This window comes from Muntiacus reevesi, chromosome 8 (genome assembly GCF_963930625.1).
Source record: "Muntiacus reevesi chromosome 8, mMunRee1.1, whole genome shotgun sequence".
In the NCBI taxonomy this organism is placed as follows: Eukaryota; Metazoa; Chordata; class Mammalia; order Artiodactyla; family Cervidae; genus Muntiacus; species Muntiacus reevesi.
The window spans coordinates 31,669,334-31,687,159 of NC_089256.1; the positions used below are offsets into that span (position 1 = coordinate 31,669,334).

A 17,826-nucleotide genomic window follows, 5' to 3' on the forward strand; every position below is an offset into this window, starting at 1 on the left:
CCAGGTGAGAGGTTCACTTTTGTATGCATATGTGGGGTTTTGCTGAATTGTTTCGAATAGGTAATACATTCATGTGATTCAAAATTCAGAAAGCATAAATGGCTATACTTGAAAACCCTCCTATTCTGTCTCAGTTCCAATTGTTGACTTTCAATTAGTCTTCTGTGTACTTTTCCATGAATATTTTATGGACAGTGGAGGAAATAGGTAGAGTGTTTCCCCCTCTTACTCAGAGTTACTTGTAATATAATACTATATTTCTGATGCTGTCTCAGTTTCTTTTTTTTCAACTTTCTCAGTTTCTTCACAGTATTTCTAATAGTATATTCCATACTATTGTGCTGTACAAAATGCATCTACACTCCTTTCTATGGCTTTGGAATAGTCCTTCATTTGGAAGAACCATAGTTTGTTCACCCTGCCCCATACTAATGTGCATTTGGGTGATTTGCAAACATTTTCTCATACAAACAATTATACAATGAAATAACCTTCTGGATTTCCCTGGTGGTCCAACGGATGAGACTGCCTGCTAATGCAAGGGACATGGGTTTGATCCCTGGTCTGGGAGGATTCCAGATGCCCTGGAGCAGCTAAACTGGTGTGCCACAACAACTGACCCCAAGCTCTAGAGCTGCAACTACTGAAGCCGGTGTGCCTAGGGCCTGTGCTCTGCAACAAAAGAAGCCATTGCAATGAGAAGCCCATGCACTAAAACTAGAGTAGCCTCTGCTTTACGTAAGAGAAAGCCCTTGTGCAACAATGAAGACCCAGCATGGCCAAAATAAATAAAATAAATCTTCTGCATGCATCTTTGTATCATTGGTAAGCATGTCCATTTGATGAATTTCTAGAATAGAATTGTGAGTCAAAGAGTGTGTGCATTTGCAGTTCTTACACACGATGCCTAATTCATCGCCACAAAGTCCTCATCGAGCCACATTCCGTCCCACAAGCAGAGGATGACGGTATCTGTTTCCACACACCTTCACCCATACACGTGATGTCAGACCTTTGAACGTCATCCATCTGACCAATGAAAAATGACACTTTGGTGTGATTATAATTAACATGTCTCTTAAACTGAATGGGACTGGGGATACATCACATGTTTTAGAGCCATTTGTATTTATTCCATTTTTCAATTAGCTTGGTGGCCTTCTGTTATAAATTTTTTGAATATATAAAAAAGTAGCACTTTATGGTACAACTTGCAAATATTTCCTCCAGTTTGTTTTGGTCTTTTGATACTGTTTTTTGAATTGTTTTTCTCATACATAACTTTTTTCTTTTTATGTAGTATAATTGATTGCAGAAGCCTTTTTTATGGCTTCTGGGTCCTCCTCATTTTAGGTCCTCCCCCAAATCTCCCAAGTTTTTGTCTAATAAGTTTATGATTTCACATCTCATGTTATCAATCTTAATTCATTTGTGATTTATTCTGGTGTAAGATGTAAGTTTGTTTGCTTGCTTTCCCGGAGACATTTTATCTGTGACCTAATGCAGGAAACAAAAACCTTCTTTACTGAAGGTAGCCCACATTAGCTGTCATACCACCTGGGAACATGCACGGCTGGCCCAGGACTTGAACCCAAATCAGCTGTGTCCTTCCCTTCACTGCTCTGTTCATTCAAATGCCAACCACCTGTGTGCACCCCGGATCCCACCACGGTGACCCGCTTCACTTCTCATTGGTTACTTCACTTGTGTTACTTTAATGTCACAGACAGACTATGGGCTTCTCGTGTTAGTCTGTCTTGTGAATCTTCTTGTTCAGTATAATGGTTAAGTATACTGTTAAGTACACATGACGCACTGCAGTTGTGTCCAACTCTTTGCGACCCCATGAGAATTCTCCAGGCCAAAATACTGGAGTGGGCAGCCTAACCCTTCTCCAGGGGATCTTCCCAACCCAGGGATCGAACCCAGGTCTCCCGTATTGCAGGCAGATTCTTTACCAACTGAGCCACAAGGGAAGCCTAAGAATACTGGAGTGAGTAGCCTATCCCTTCTCCAGCAGATCTTCCTGACCCAGGAATCTAACCAGCGTCTCCTGTATTGCTGGCAGCTTTACCAACTGAGCTATCAGGGAAGCCCACATATAGGAGGAGGTACAATAAAAACTGGTTATTTGATTGATGGGAAGTGTATCAAAATCTGTATATATCAAGTAACAGTCATAATTTAATTTAGAGACAGATGCTATAATAATAATGATGACAATGATCTGAATCCATTCAAATGGATCTTCTTGCCTCATACAGGGAAAAAACAATAAGTGGCAGCAGATGGGTATGTGGCCCCAAAACTGAGCATCTTTGGTAAGTCAGCCCACATTTACTGGCATTCCATTTGAAATTTTTATGTTTAATAACCTGTCTCTGATTTCCCCTGAGGTCGCATGCTGGCAGACCTGGTTGGTGACTTGGCATCACTGTCCATTTGGAAGGGGGCAAGACTGTCATTTCAGATGCTGTGTGGACAGAGGGCCGAGTTCTCCTGACTCAGATGAACTGGATACGGGAAGTGACTTGTCTACCAGCTAGGGACTACATGGGGTCACACAACTTCCCAAAGTGGGGGTCCCCTCGGGCCTGCAGTTTCCTGGGGGCCCCTAGAGTGCTCACCCAGTCCAGGGAACTGAGAGCTTTCTTCTTCACAGCTCAGGGGGGTGCCTTTAGGTGGACTTTGCCCATCAGCTCAGGACTCAGCGGCTCAGGCCTCACCCTTGCTGTGAGTCCGTGTTTCCAGGTCGTGGCCTCCCATGTTTCTTCCTTTGATCCTCATGGTAACCCCTTGAATTATCCTCTGCTATGCCCCCTATTTCCAGGTGAGGGAAACTGAGGCTCTGACAGCCAAGGTCCTGTGGGGTTGAGCGTCTGAGCCCAGACCTCCGGTTCCATAGCCCACACTCTTGTGATGGGCCCTGCTCAACCCAGGGTCTGCTGGAGACTGAAGGCTGAGACTGGACTCCAGTGCCCTGAGCAAATCCATCTTGCCACCAAATAAGAGCAGGCAGGAATAGGGCAGAAATGAAGCAACTCGGGAGGAGGCTAGTGGCCTGGATTCCAACTCTCTCGCTGCCATCTGGAATAACAGTTGCAACAAGTAACTGAGAACTTAACTATGTTCCCCCTGGAGAAGGAAATGGCAACCCACTCCAGCATTCTTGTCTGGAAAATCCCACGGACGGAGGAGTCTGGCAGGCTACCGTTGATGGGGTTGCAGAGTTGGACACGAGTGAGCAACTTTCACATACATACATACATAACTTACACACATACATAACTATGTTCCGGGTGCAGTGCAAAGCTCTGTACCTACTACACTGCCATCTGATGAGGCAGGTACTCTTCCCCCCGATCCCCATTTTTCAGTTACTGTTTATTGTGTGTTTGCCATGGGCTGGACACAGTGCTATGCACGTTCAGCATACTCTGTCATTGCTTTTTTGTGATGGCTCTGAGAGATCCAAGTATCTTTTTTGTTGCTGCAGCACCGCACAGCATGTGGGATATTAGTTCTCTGACCAGGGACTGAGCCTGTGCCCCCTGCAATAGAAATGTGGAGCCCTAACCACTGAATCTCCAGGGAATTCCTAAGAGAAGGGAAATCAAATAAAGCAGAGATCACAGTGATAAAGCAGGAAGAGAATGCTTTGAAAAATGAACAAAATGAAAACTAGTCCCTGGACTACCAGAGAAGTCCCCCAAGTACATTTTTAACCCCTGTTTTACTCACGCGGACACTGAGGCTCAGAGATGTTTACCAACTTTCCCAAGGTCACAGAGCTGTTCTGAGTGGGGTTGAAATGGAAACACAGGTTCCTCCCACTCTGCTCAGTTCCTCTCCTCATTGTTTCACAATAGAGCTGTGGTTCTCAATGAAGGGCAAAGTGGGGGAGGTATTTTGCCCCTCTCCCAGGCGACCTTCTGCAACATCTGGAGACATTTTTGTTATAACTGAGAAGGGTACTCTTGCCTTCTACAGGGCAGAAGCCAGAGACAGTGCTTATGTTAGTTTCCCAAGGTTGCCATGACAAATTGCCACAAAAAATGACTTAAGACCACAGAAATTTGTTGTCTCTAAATTTTGAAAGCTAGAAGTCCAAAATCAAGGTGTTGCCAAGGCCAGACTCCTCCTGAAGGTTCTAGGGAAGATGCTTTCCTAGCATCTGATGGCTCCCAGCAATCCTTGGCATTCCCTGCCCTTAGCTTTACCACTCCAGTCTCTTCCTCCATCTTCACGTGGCCTTCTTCCCTGGATCTGGTGTGGCCTCTCCTCTTTGTACAAGGACACCAGTCATTAGATTCAAGGTCAACCCTAAATCCAAGATGACTTCATCTCAAGATCCATAACTAATTGCATCTGCAAAGATCTGTGTTTCAAACAAAGTCACATTCTGAGGTTCCAGATGAATATGAATGTTCAGGGATGCTTTCCAGCCACCACACTGTTAAGTACCCTTCAAGGACAACCTCCCACAGCACATATTTATTTCAAAATATCACAGTGCTGAGGTTAGGAAACCCTGCTTCAGAGAGAGGCATTTCTTCTCTGGGAAGTAAGGAGAATGGTCTCTGCTAATCACAGAAAGGGTCTTAGAGCAGCTTCAAGGCCAGAGGCCAAAGGCAGTTACTATTATTAATCCCATTATACAGAGGTGGAAAACTGAGGCCTTCCCAAATCAAATGGGGACCACTTGGCCAAGATCATTCAGCTACTGGGGTCACAAAGCTGTCACTCCAGACCAGAGCTGTCTGAACACGGACCCCAAGGCTTTTCCTGCCACGAGTGAGCTCTCAGGTGCCAAAGCTCTGAAGAGAAACATGGGCCAAGACCCCTTCTTTGTGGAGGAGCTAATTCTGTAAATCAGCGAGCAACTTGTGTGCCACAGAGTCAGAGTAAGTCTGTGGCTACAAGGATCCCTGGAATCTGGTCCATTCTCTCGTTTCACAGTTGAGGACACTGAGTCTCACGCAGAGCAGATGGCTGGTCCCACAGGACACGTGTCCCAGAGGCGGCAGCAGGTCAGAGAAAGAACTCGGGGTCCCCGAGTTCGACCTCAGGGTCTTGGCGGGTCGCCGCAGCAACTCTCAGGTGAACTTGAGTGTAAACGGGGTGATGGCTAACTCTCCCCCCGCCGCCACCTTCTAGCTGGGCCTGGACAAGAGAAGCTGAGCTGCAGGCCCCAAGCTGGTCAGGCAGGTGCCCTGTGAGACAGAGGAGGTGAGGGCTGGGCAGTCAACTCCCATAATTAAAAAAAAGGAAAGGAAACCGGTTACTCAGATGCTCTGAGGAAATTGCTCCCAGGACTTACGTCTTCCCGACAGCCTCTGGACCTCCTGGGGCTCACATCACGAGCGGAGGCGGGGCCTGGAGGAGCACCACCCTTTACGTCACGGGTGGGGGCGGGGCTTGGGGGAGCGCCACCCGGGCCCACGGCATCTTGGCGGGGCTCCCGTCACAGGCGGAGGCGGGGCATGGGGCAGCGACACCCAGACCCACGGCCTCCCGGGGCTCCCATCACGGGCAGAGGCGGGGTGTGGGGGAGCGACACCCGACAGCCTCTGGGCCTCCTGGGGCTCCCGTCACGGGCGGAGGTGGGGCGTGGGGGAGCGACACCCAGACCCAAGGCCTTCCCTCAGGATGGGCTCCCTCGGAACCTTCCCCCACCACACACACACATCCTGCACATTAACCTCGACAGCAGAGAACCTGGTTCCCCGACGACCACAGAGATTCTGGAGGCCTTTTGGTAGCGGGGTCACCCTGTGAGGTCCACCCCAACACAGAGGATCTCGGAAGACCAGCCAGTTCTGTTTGGGCACAGAGGGCAGCCTGGTTTCAACTGTCAACGGTAAGGACGCACCTACAGGCCCCTCACAGAGGGGACGAGTTCAGCCCCGAGTCAGGATAAGGTTAGAAAGCCCTAGTCTGGCAGGTAGGTCTCTACAGGTAGGACGGCCATCATCACCACATCCCCTGCCCTCTCAGTTCGCCGAGACCGGCATGCTAGGTCTGAGACCCGGAACGTCCTTCCTGGAGCATGTAGTCCCAGACAGAACTCCCAGCTGCAGCAGAAAAGCTCCAGGACTTTCTCCAGGCTTCTCAGAAAGACACCAAGAAGGCCAGGATTCTGCAGCGGCAGAATCCGTGGGGAAGCCCCGGAGGGAAGAGCCAGTCCCAGTCCCATTCCCAGTCCCTTCTTTTCTTTCCTGTCTGTTTTCAGATCTCAGCTGGTTCGTGGTGCAAACCTCCCAGCAGCCATCAGGCCCCCCTTCATTTGTCTCACCTCCCAGCACACGCCTCCTGCTTGTACTTGTGCTGGTTGCCCTGGAGACCTAAGTGTGGGCTTGAATGGAGTCTAACACACTCAGTGCGGAGGTGGAATAGGGCCAGGTGTATTTTTAAAGCTGGTCGTCACGAGAAGAGCCTCCTTCCCTGGTCACTGGGTCCCTGCTTTAGGAACTGGTTCACAAATGCAAAATGGCTAAACCCTGAGCCTTTTGCATGGCCTTAACCCATTGGATAGTTTAAGTAGAAAGTTATTGTCTGTATTGTATTTTCGACTTTTGACGCCGTCATGACCTCCTGGAGTGTGTAGAGTCACTGTGAGATTCTGGAAATAATGAGAGAAAGGCTGACACATCACACACCAGGTGCTTTTTAAAGTTCTTTGTGTTCATAATTAGCCCACTTAATCTTCACAACTGCTCTGTGAGTGAAATCCTACTCTGAGCCCCATTTTACAGTTAGGGACACTGAGGCACATAGAGGGCGATTGGTCTGCCCTACATCATGAAGCTAAGGAGGGAGACGCAAGATTTGAACCTAAGCAGCATGACCCCAGACGCCCCACTCCTAATCAGTTGGCTCTTCTGCCTCTGCACCATTCTCCCCAGACAGTCCTGATTTGGAAATCTGGCCCTGTGCAACCTCAGGGAAGTGTCTGCACCTCTCTGAGTGGTAGTTCCCCTTTTGGTAAAATGGGGTTACTAATGTCTTGTGAACTTGCAATCAGAAGTCAGGTATGTAGAGAGTCTAGCAGATAAGTAGAACTCTAGGCAAGTTAGCTTTATGAGTGTTAATGGGGCTCCCTTGGCAGCTGGACCCCAGCGCTGGTATCACAGCAGTGGGTGCTGAGCCATAACTGGTACTGTCCAGAGGGGTGGGCAGGCAGGCAACTGCACAAGGGCCATCAGGACCACAGCTGCTGCATTAACGTGTCCACGGCTGATGCTGTTGCTCCCTGCCAGAGCCCTTGGCAATCACCAGGCCTGCAGGCATCCAGCTCCTGCCACAAGCCCCTGAGCCTGACTGAGGGCTTCTCCAGTCGTGGATGTCACTTGCAAAGCACATTCCCCAAGAGCTGGTGGGTGAGCATCCAGTCCCCTGTCTCCCTGAGAGATGTCTGAGCCTCAGCTGCCCCCAACCCAAGTCTGCTTATGACCTCCCCCAGCACCAACTGCCTTTCCTTTCCTGTCTGGATTCCCAGTGCCCTGCTGGGATCACCCCCCCAAACACACCACTTGCACCCAGATCTTTGTCTCAGGGTCAGCTCTAGAAGTGAAAGTGAAGTCACTCAGTCATGTCTGACTCTTTGCAACCCCATGGAATATAGCCCACCAGTCTCCTCTGTCCATGGGATTATCCAGGCAAGATTACTGGAGTGGGTTGCCATTTCCTTCTCCAGGGGATCTTCCTGACCCAGGGATCGAACCTGGGCCTCCCGCACTGCAGGCAGACGCTTTACCCTCTGAGAGGGATCCAAATGTCGATAGTATCCATGTGCCTCTGATCCTGATGTCCTTAAAGAAAGTCCTCGGAAGACCCTTTACCCAGTGGAAAAGGCAACTGTGGGAGAAAAACTGATTACTGGCCCCCAAAGAGGTCTAGACTCTAATTCCTGGAACCTGTAAAGGTTACCTTATATGACAAAAGGAACTTTGCAGGTGGGATTAAACTAGGAAATTTAGGATAGGGAAACTACTTGAGTGGGCCATAAATGTAATCACAAGTGTCCTGATAAGAGAGAGGTCGAGAAAGACCTGCACAGAGGAGGGAGGCTGTGTGACCAGGGAGTGGCCAGAGGAAATGAATGCAGGAACACAGAGGCAAACGGGCAGCGGTCCTCAAAGCACGGCCCAGGGGCCAGCAGGATTAGCAGCATCTGGCATCTCATTAGAACTGCAAACCCACAGGCCCCACTCCCCCACATCAGAAAGTCCAGGGGTGGGCCCAGCAACCTGGCTTAACAACCCTTCCCGGTGACTCTGGTGCTGGCTGTAATGGTTAACCATGGCCAGACATTAGCATCACCCCAGGGGCACTCAACACTTTCCATGCCCAATCTTATACATTTTATATCCCAGAGAGTCTGTTGCAGCTGGTCTGTTTGGCCAGGACACTGGGTACCTGTAATGCTTCCCAGGTGAGTCTCATGCCTCTCCGGGAAAAACCAGTGCTGTAGTTTGAGAACCACTGATCCAGGATGTTAACTTTCAAACTGAGCTTTGCAGAGTTGGGAATTCTGGGAAAATGCCAAGACAGATAAAGATGGAGGGAGCAAAGTCCAAAACAGTGGGAGTAAGGAAGAAGGCAGCTCAGTCGTGAGACGGGAGCGTGTGGTGGGGACTCAAGAGCCAACAGTTCTTTCGGTATCAGGATGTGGGTCAGGACAGCCAGGCTGCCCTGGTTTCCAAGAGGTGTTTTGGTTTTTAAGAGACATCAGAAATACACTTTTAGGGGGCCTCCGGAGTTGGTGATGGACAGGAAAGCCTGGTGTGCTGCAGTCCATGGGGTCGCAAAGTGTTGGACACGACTGAGCGACTGAACTGAACTGGTGGCTTCAGTGGTAAAGAATCTCCTTCTTGCCAATGCAGGAGACATGGGTTCGATCCCTGATCCGGGAAGATCCCACATGCCATGGAGCAACTAAGTCCGTGTGCCACAACTATGGAGGCCACGTGCCGCGACCACTTAAGCTCTCGCACCCTAGAGCCTGTACTCAGCAACAAGAGAAGCCACCGCAATGATAAACCCTCGCACTGAACTAGAGAGAAGCCCTTTCTCTCCACAACCAGAGGAGAGCCCACATGCAGCAATGAGGACCCAGCTCAGCTGAGAATATATAACAAAGTTACTTTTAAAAAATAATTTTTAAAAATTGTTAAATAACTTGATTTTTAAATGTTAGAAAACAAGGCAACTGAAAATTTTTTCTCTCTCTCTCTCTCTTTTTTTTTTTGGTACTGCAGCATAAAGGCGCTGGGTACAGCACCACATGAAGACTAGATGTGGTCCTTGGGCAGCTGGTTTGCTGCAGGGGTCTCTCATTCAGCCCTTGGGCCCAGGAGACTAGTCTTCTCAGGATGACAGCAGGAACTCCACAGGCAGAAAGTATTTTTCTGCTCGCTGCTGCATCCCAACTCCAGGTACAGAGTTGGGGGTTATTTAGTGTTTATTGAATGAATACATTTAAATTTATCATCTTGTAGCAATCCTGTGAGATCATTGTACCCACTTTACAGATGAGAAAATGGGGGCTCACACCACAATAATTTGTGAACGTCCAACAATCACATAGGATTCAAGCTCAAGACCCCCCGCAGGAAGGACACCTGTGAAGAGCAAGTACAACGCAGCTGTGAAAAAGTCTGACAAAAGAAGGGTCTGGGGGCACTTGGTACCAGTTACAAGAGCAATGAGAGTGAGCAGTAGTTACTATGTGCACCACATTTCAGGAAGACTGGTCACCAGCCTACGTGGTGACTCATGGACGTCACAGGGATTTCTCTTCCTCCTGGAGCTGTGTTGTTTTTGTATAGTTGTGGGTCTGAGAGGACTTCCCAGGTGGCGCTAGTGGTAAAGGACCTGCCTGCCAACGCAGAAGACTTAAGAGACGTGGGTTCCATCCCTGGGTCGGGAAGGTCCCCTGGAGGAAGGCATGGCAACCCACTCCGGTATTCTTGCCTGGGGAATCTCAGGGACAGAGGAGCCCAGTGGGCTGCAGTCCATGGGGTCACAAAGAGTCAGACACGACTGAAGTGACTTAGCATGCGTGCATGTGCGTGGGTCGGAGGGAAGCAGGCTTGGGTAGGGTGGTGACAGTGTTGGGGCTTGATCCAGCTAACCTGGAGAGGAAGTCGTCATCTTTCACTCCCACTTCTCTCTGAGCTGAGAGGCATCTACTGCTTCATTAGGAGGCTTAGGGTGGGGCGAAGTGGGCAAGCTGGGACCCCTGGAGGGCCCTCTAATTTAAGAACCCTCTCTGATTATATTATCCAGAGGAAATATGGGGAGCTAAATCGGAGGAGATGGCTGGGAAGTACATTACAGAACATTAAACAACAGTCGACCAGCATCAGACACAAATAAATGGCCTGTAATCTACTGCCAAGAACACGATTGGTCCCGAGCGGTGGCCTGGCTGGCTTCCAGGCAGGGGAGTGCAGGGCTGGCCACCAGTCCTATAGGCCACGAATGCCTGCCCTGATCCTGTCCCAGCACCCACAGGAGAAGACTGAGGCAGCCAGACAGCTCACAAGTGTCCCCGTGACCTCACTCTTCAGGACTGGATGTGGGCCTTCTCCTCTCCATCTCGTCCTGAACCCTGGACCCAAGCATCACCTGGTGAGCTCCTGCCTGCTTGAGAAATCCGGTGATGCAGAAGGGAAGCCCTGCGTGTTTCTGGGCAGAGCCGCCTGGCTCACATGCTGGAGAGAATGTCTGTGAAGTGCTGCTGCCCTGGCTCCAGGAAGCCTCATCCCCCACATGCCCTGGTTGACGCCCATCTGACCAAAGCACACTTTGGCTTAGAGCTTTGACTCCTCTTGCAGAATAAAGGGACTTTCCAGGGGATGGCAGTGGTAAAGAACCTTCCTGCCAATGCAGAAGATATAAGAGACACGAGTTCGATCCCTGAGTCAGGGAAATCCCCTGGAGGAGGGCATGGCAACCCACTCCAGTGTTCTTGCCTGGAGAATTCCATGGACAGAGAACCATGGCAGGCTACAGTCCATGGGTCGAAAAGAGATGGACATGACTGAAGTGCCTTAGCACACACACACAGGACACAAATACCTCTAAAGAAAGATAAACCTGTTCCCTGGCAAGTCATTCACACTTTAGTATGAAGTCATTGTGTCAATCCTTTGCTAAAAGCACTGAAGTCCTGAGGAGAAGGCAGGAAAGTATGGAGAATGCAGACCTGGAACTGGATTTTTGGAGGCTGGGGTATAGGACTTTAAAAGCTAGTATCAGTGTTCATCCATGGCCATAGCAGATTTGGTCTATGTTGGTAAGAGCCCTGGAATTAGAGTCAGTGGGCAGGTTCCAGTCTCCAGCTCTCCCAACACCAGCTGTGCTGTCTTGGGTGGGTCACTTAACCTCTCTGGGCCTTCATTGCTTCTTCTGAAAAGCGGGAATGAGACCACACCCACCCCAGGTGCCGTGAGAGTTGCAGAGATTGAAGTGTGTGAGAGGCCTGTCCTCCTATAAATATCACCATCCTTGGGTCTGTGCCACCACATTCGAGAAACTCTACAATGATGGAACCACGTCTGTGAATGGACTCTTGAGCTGAGTGAGTGCACAGACCACCATGATTCCAGCCTGGCCCACCAGACCCAAGTCAGATCAGTTGACCCTTAGCTGATCCACAAACACATGAGCTTCAGCAGTAAACAACTGTTGCTCAGCCACTTGAGTGTTATGGTGGTTTATCGCCCGGCAAGGGTTGAAACAATACACCAAAAGTTAGGGCTTCTGACACTTTCTATTTTAGGGCCATGTTCAATAGAAATTAAATACCTGACACGTCTCTGCCTTCTTAAGCAAAATAAAGCAAATACAATTTTGTCTTCACGGGGTCATTCACGTTCATCACAGTGCCAACCAGTCAATGAGCTACAAGTTGATGGTGCCTCTGCAGACAACATGCAGAACAGAGGCTCTAGAAATAATTCCAACCTGCTATCCTTGTTGATCAAAGAATTATTCCCTTGGTCCCTTACCCTTCCTCTGGTGATCAGTTGTGTCAGCTGTCTCTGTTGTTTCTGTCCTCACTGTGTCTGTTTAAAGTAGCAGCCCCCAGTAGACCCTAGGCTACAGTGCTCAGCTAACTCACCACCCCCAAGAAGCCTGTTCTCCCAGCCTGTGGGGATGACGCCCTTCTAAGTGCTCACAGGCTTGCAGTGAGGGCCTGAGCTCGTTTTCTGGGTATCCGACACGGGTGCTGCAGTGCTGGGATTGCTTTCATCAAGTTGTGGCTTCTTGGATGCCGTTTGCTCCCTTCCTGGGCCTCTCGGGGACCCGGCGGTGGGGCTGCCAGGCCCTGACCATCTGCTTCAGAGTGCTGTGCTGTGTCTGGGGCTGCTGGAGGCCAGTCTTTCCTGAGGAGAGTGAGGGAAAGGACCAGGCTTCCTCCATCTCGGCCTCTCTCTTGCCGGTCGGGCTCGTCTCATGCCCCACACGGCCGTGAGCACAGGGCCTGGCACACAGCAGGCACCCCCTGAGCTGCGGTGGGTGGAGTGAAAGGGCTTCCCGGTGGCACTTCTCACTGTATGCACAGGGCCGGTCTTCTTCAAAAACATGAACTTCTGGGTTCAGACTGTTTCACATCAGATTGCTGGAGAACTGTTTTCAAAATAGAGTTCTCCTGCGTTTAAAGAACAAGTTCCTGTTTCAGGGCGTGAGTTTCTGAACTGTGCTATCTGGTGACCTGGCGACAGGGACAAGGCAAGGTGACTCCATGGGAGGAAGCAGATTTTTTTTGCTCTGTTGAGCTGACACCTCAGTGACTCCCCCCTAGAGCAATCCCCGTCGTTTTACCAAATGTCCAAAGACCACCAGAAGATCTGGATTTAGCAGCTCATGACAAAGGGCCTCTGGACGGGTGGGCTGACTCTTCTTAGTTCCCAGTTCTTCACTCAACCAGGGGCTGACCCCCACGACTACATTGGGGGCCCTCTTGCCCCAGCTTCCAGTGGAGTTTGGCCCACGGGAGGCACTGCCAGTAGGTGGTTGGGTTGCAGGAGTGGGTTGGAGTGGTCTGGGGATGCTATCTGCTTTGGGTCCCTCTTTGACAAAGGCTCCTGCTCAGTAACTCCTCCTTCAACATCCCAACCCTCCCAGGATCCAGTTCCCCACCTCTCCCTCAAGCACAGGATGGGAAAGGCTCTTGGGGTGCTGGTTTCTCAGCCTGCCTTCTGGGCTCCCTGAACCCCACCCGCACCTCTGAGAGTGGTCCCCTCAGTCCTCAGTTCCTTTCTCATCCACCGTTACTCTGAACAGTCTGTACCAGGTCTCACCTAAGAGACGTCTAAGCCATGCTGAGCCTCTCTTGAGGGCCAGGAATTAAAAAAACAAACAAACAAAAAAAACACACCCAAGGTTCTCTTCTTTCCAGTTTTCAGAACTCATTAGCCACTTTGGCTGCCTCTAAATTAAGTTGTGCGAAAGGATGGCAAACTCCAGTCTACAGATGAGAAAACTTTTCACTCCCTCACTGACTCATCCAGTCACCAAATATTTATTGGACACATCCCTGCTCTTTCCCCGGGGGATTAGGAATAGTGAGGAAGACTGTGTAGTGCCTGCCCACAGTTGCTCTCAGTCTAATGCCAACCACCTCCCAGAGACCTGAGAGTAACCCCAGATCAGGGCTGGAACCACAAGACTGAGTTTCCTAGAGTCCCGAGACTTCAGCAGATTCTCAAAGGAATCAAGCTAGGTTGAGAACCACCAAACAGACCAAAGTAACCATTGTGCTTCACTCCTGAGTTGGGGAGTAAAGACCTCCTCGCTCCCAGAAGCCTGGTGCTCTCCGCTTAAATGGGGGGGAAGGGGTGAAGACACACACCTGTGGCAGCCCAACCATCTGCGTTTCCTGCCCCCCAACATTCTCCACCAGCTCCTGCCCCCTCCTCCAGCTCCCCGTGCGTTTATAATTAGCCCCACACCCTTCTCTGAGCCCTTCCCTAGGGGCCTACAAACGTTGGCGGCTCCGTATGTCAGCTCCGTATGTCAGCAGAGCGTTGTTATGAATGGACGGGGCTGGGCACTGGGAGGGAGCCATGTCCTGCCTCCCCGGAGCCTGCGTCCAGCAAAGCAAGGGACAGTGTGATTCCTGCCTCAACTCGGGTGTTTCTGAGATGCGTTGGAGGGCTTGATGGAAACAGCTTTTGCTGCAGTCAAGGGTGACTGAGGTGAGCTGAGGGGGGCGGTGAGGGTGCAGGCTGCCAAGCCTGGGGTCTGTCTGCCCACCCCCCGCCCCAAGCCCTCAGGAAACTTCTACGTTTCCTCAGAAAGGTTGACACTGGCCAGCCAGTAACCCAATACTTCCCCTGTCCGGGCTCGGGCAGGACAAGGCCACTAGCTTGGAGCCCTCAGGGGAGGTTGCCGGGCTAGGGGCTGAGAGAGCCCCCTTGGCCACCCAGCGCTTTGGGTGTCCACTCTACGGCCCCATCCCACGCTCACCAAGAGGACCCCTTCAGGGAGAAAGTTCGATGGAAAAGGAGACAGCGCTGGAGAGATGGGAGACCTGGTCCCAAGGCTGCAGGGGCCCTGAGACCCCCAAGAGAACCAGCGGGACGCCCCTCATGGGCAGGCCAGCCTGCAGCGCAGCGGGCCCCTGTGGGCCGAGCACCCCCCGCCCCAGGGATGGGGTCAGGGGTGCATTGATGGCAACGTCTGGACTCACTTCCCTCACTTGCATGTGTGTCTCTGTGACGCTCCCCACAATTCTGACCAAAACGCCATCCTGCAGCAAGTGAAGCAGTCTGTCCAGGGTCCCGATCTCTGAGCAGCTGCTGGGGACAAGCACTGAAGGGGCGTCCCCACAAGGACAGCCAGCCACGACCCCAGGCTGCCCCCAGCCAGCCCCCCTCCAGCCCGAGACGCTGCAGCCAGGCTGCCTCCCTCCCCGACTGGGGATAACAGAGGGGAGACGGGGCGGTCGTGGTCCGGCTTTACCTGCTGAAATCGGGAGTACGCTGGTGAGGAAAGTGGGCTGGGACACGATGAAGCGGAAGAAAAGCTGAAGATAAATTCCCAGAGTCACTGGATGCAGGACAACCATGCTGGCTGCGGTCTGGAGAGTGTCAAGTTCTCAAGGCCGGGCTGCGGGGAGCCTGGCTTATCTCTGCTTTGTCTTCCTCTCGTGGTTGGCCTCTCTCTCTGCCTCTCTCTCCCTCTCTCTCTCTGCCTCTCTCTCTCTCTCCCCCCCGCCTCCCCTCTCTCCTTTCCCCATGCCTTTACCAAGAAAGAATGCCAACCATTTCCCACTAAACCTCCTCCGTACTACACAGGGTTATATTTATCTTAACCCGGGATCAGATGCCCATGTTAAAATTAAGATATCTGAAATTTCTTTTCTGCAGACTGAGGAACGAGGCCACTGAAGAAGTGACTTATAAAAAAAAAAAAAAAAAAAAAAAGAGCAGTGAATTCTCAAATGTCCCCTAGAAGCGGTCCTCAAGGGCAGACAGACTTCTTGATTGATGATCCACCAGCGCCTGCCCCCTCCCAACCAAGGTGTTCTGCAGATCCCAGAGTCAACTCAGACTCTCAGGATTTGAACTGAATTCCATGGAAACAAAGCCTTCTGCGGTCAGCCTGTGACACTTTGACCCACTGGGGGACCAATGTTATGTTGACCGTGGATTTTTTTCTTCAATCATCCAATAAAAAGTGGGGGGTGGTCGTAGTGGTGAATTTATATTTTCCAAAACAGCTTTCTTTGTCCATTAAAAAGTGCTTATTTTCCCTCTACTATTCCTAACCTTTTTTTTTTAAAAGAATTTGTAACTTTTTTCTACTCAAAGCAATGAGTGAAAAATGAAGTCAGTGGATTATAAAGCAAATGATTATTGATCATACTACATTAGGGAAATAACATCACTGACTTGACTTTTGGCTAGACAAAATTCTTCAAATAAAATGTCACATCTTTCAATAAATCCTCTCATGAGGTTATAGAGACTGTTAAAGAGATCTTTAGGTCTCTCTATATAAATAATTAAAATAATAATCCACAGAGATGTGCATTTTGCTTTAATCTACATAACATACTCACAACCCCTCATGGGCATTAATTCATACCCTGAGCAAACCATAATACAAAAAGACACACACACACCAATGTTCTTTGCAGCACTGTTTACAATAGCCAGCACATGGACACAAACTAAATGTCCGTTGACAGATGCATATATAAAGAAGTTGTGGTACAGATATACAATGGAATATTACTCAGTCATAAAGAGGAACAAAACTGGGTCACTTGTAGAGATGTGGAGAGACCTAGAGTCTGTCATACAGAGTGAAGCAAGTCAGAGAGAGAAAAGCAAATACCGTATATTAATGCATATATGTGGAATCTAGAAAAACGATATGGATGAACCTATCTGCAAGGCAGGAATAGAGGCGCTGACGTAGGGAACACACACGTGGACCCAGAAGGGGAAGGGGGTGGCAGGACAAATTGAGAGAGTAGCATTGACGTGTACACACTGCCAAGTGTAAGACAGACAGAGGGTGGGAAGCGGCCATACGACAGAGGGTGCTCAGCCTGGGGCCCTGTGCTGACCTGGGGGGTCCGAAGGAGGGTGGGAGGCTCAGGAGGGACGGGATGAGCTTTGCACAAAGCTGATTCACCTTGAGGTGCAGCCGAAACCAGCATGACGTTGTATAGTGATTATACTCCAATAGAAAAAGAAAAACTAAAACAAATGGTGTGACTCCCGTCTCCGGGGTGCGGGAGCCGAGCTCCAGAAGAGCAGGACACGGAGAGGCGATGCCCGCAGCTCCGGGTCCAGGGGCTGGAGCTCTGCTGTGACCGGGGACAAACTGCCTGATGGCTCCGAGCCTCAGTTTTCTCCTTAACGGCCTGTTGGAAAGGTTACATGAGGTAGCACGGGATGACTCATACACGAATTGAAGATTATGTATAGAGACAACAGAAATGAAGCCTATGGAGCCGCGGTGGACAGGCGGATGAGCTGGACACCCGCAGTCTCCTGCATCCCTGCGGATGCATGATGCTCTTCCCCACAGGAGGTGGGGGTCTGTTTTCCCTCCTGTCAAGTCTGGGCCAGCCTTGTGGCAAGCTCTGACCCTCAGAATGTGGCTGAACTGATGCTGCCATTTCTGGGCCTGGCCTCAACAGGCCTGGGAGCTTTGGCTTTTGCCTCTTCTTGGAAAATAGCTGCCACGTTCAAAAGTCTGGACTACTGATTAGGCCACAAGGAGAGGGAAGCAGCTGAGATTGGCCATCTGGCCGTCCCGGACAAGGCCCTCGACAGGAGAGTGAGGTCAGTTTGGATCATCTAGCTTCATTCAGGTCCCCAGATGATGGTAGTCACTGAAGGGACCAGGTGAACCTGTAAAGAATTACACAGGTGAACCCAGCCCAGAAGACAGAGTCACGAGCAAGCAAGTTGCCTGTTGATTTGCCTTCAGTGTCCCAAAGCCACTAGGTTTTCAGATGATTTGTTACAGCAGCAACAGCTGACTAATACACGATTTAGGAGAAAACTATGAAGAATATACTCGAGTTACATTCAAAATTAACAACAGGACAGCTTAAAGAAAGGGGTACCCCATGTCGCTGTTCCCACAATGTTTAACAGAAGGATCATGACTTTTGGCCAAGTCCAGCCAGGAAATTCTCAGGCTTGTTTGCACAGTTCTGGAAGCCTCCAGCCCCAGCAGTGGGCTTTGGGTGCCTTGCAGAAGGTGTAGGCTATGTGAGGAGAAGGTAGTTTTTCAGTAACTTGATGCCAGAACCTGGACTTTCACCATCCAGTGCTGATTTCTCCTCTG

At 50.4% G+C, this 17,826-nt stretch overlaps 1 protein-coding gene across 2 annotated transcripts in view; it reads right to left on the bottom strand.

The window, feature by feature from the left end:
* The window catches only part of COLQ (collagen like tail subunit of asymmetric acetylcholinesterase), a 63,042-nt gene extending 47,884 nt beyond the window's left edge, over window positions 1-15,158 (bottom strand). For both annotated transcript variants that reach the window (XM_065942640.1, XM_065942639.1), the window contains exon 1: window positions 14,977-15,158. In XM_065942640.1, the coding sequence (XP_065798712.1) occupies window positions 14,977-15,082 (106 nt within the window). In that variant the 5' untranslated portion in view covers window positions 15,083-15,158. The remainder of the gene's footprint in view (window positions 1-14,976) is intronic.
* Window positions 15,159-17,826: the final 2,668 nt, after the last annotated feature.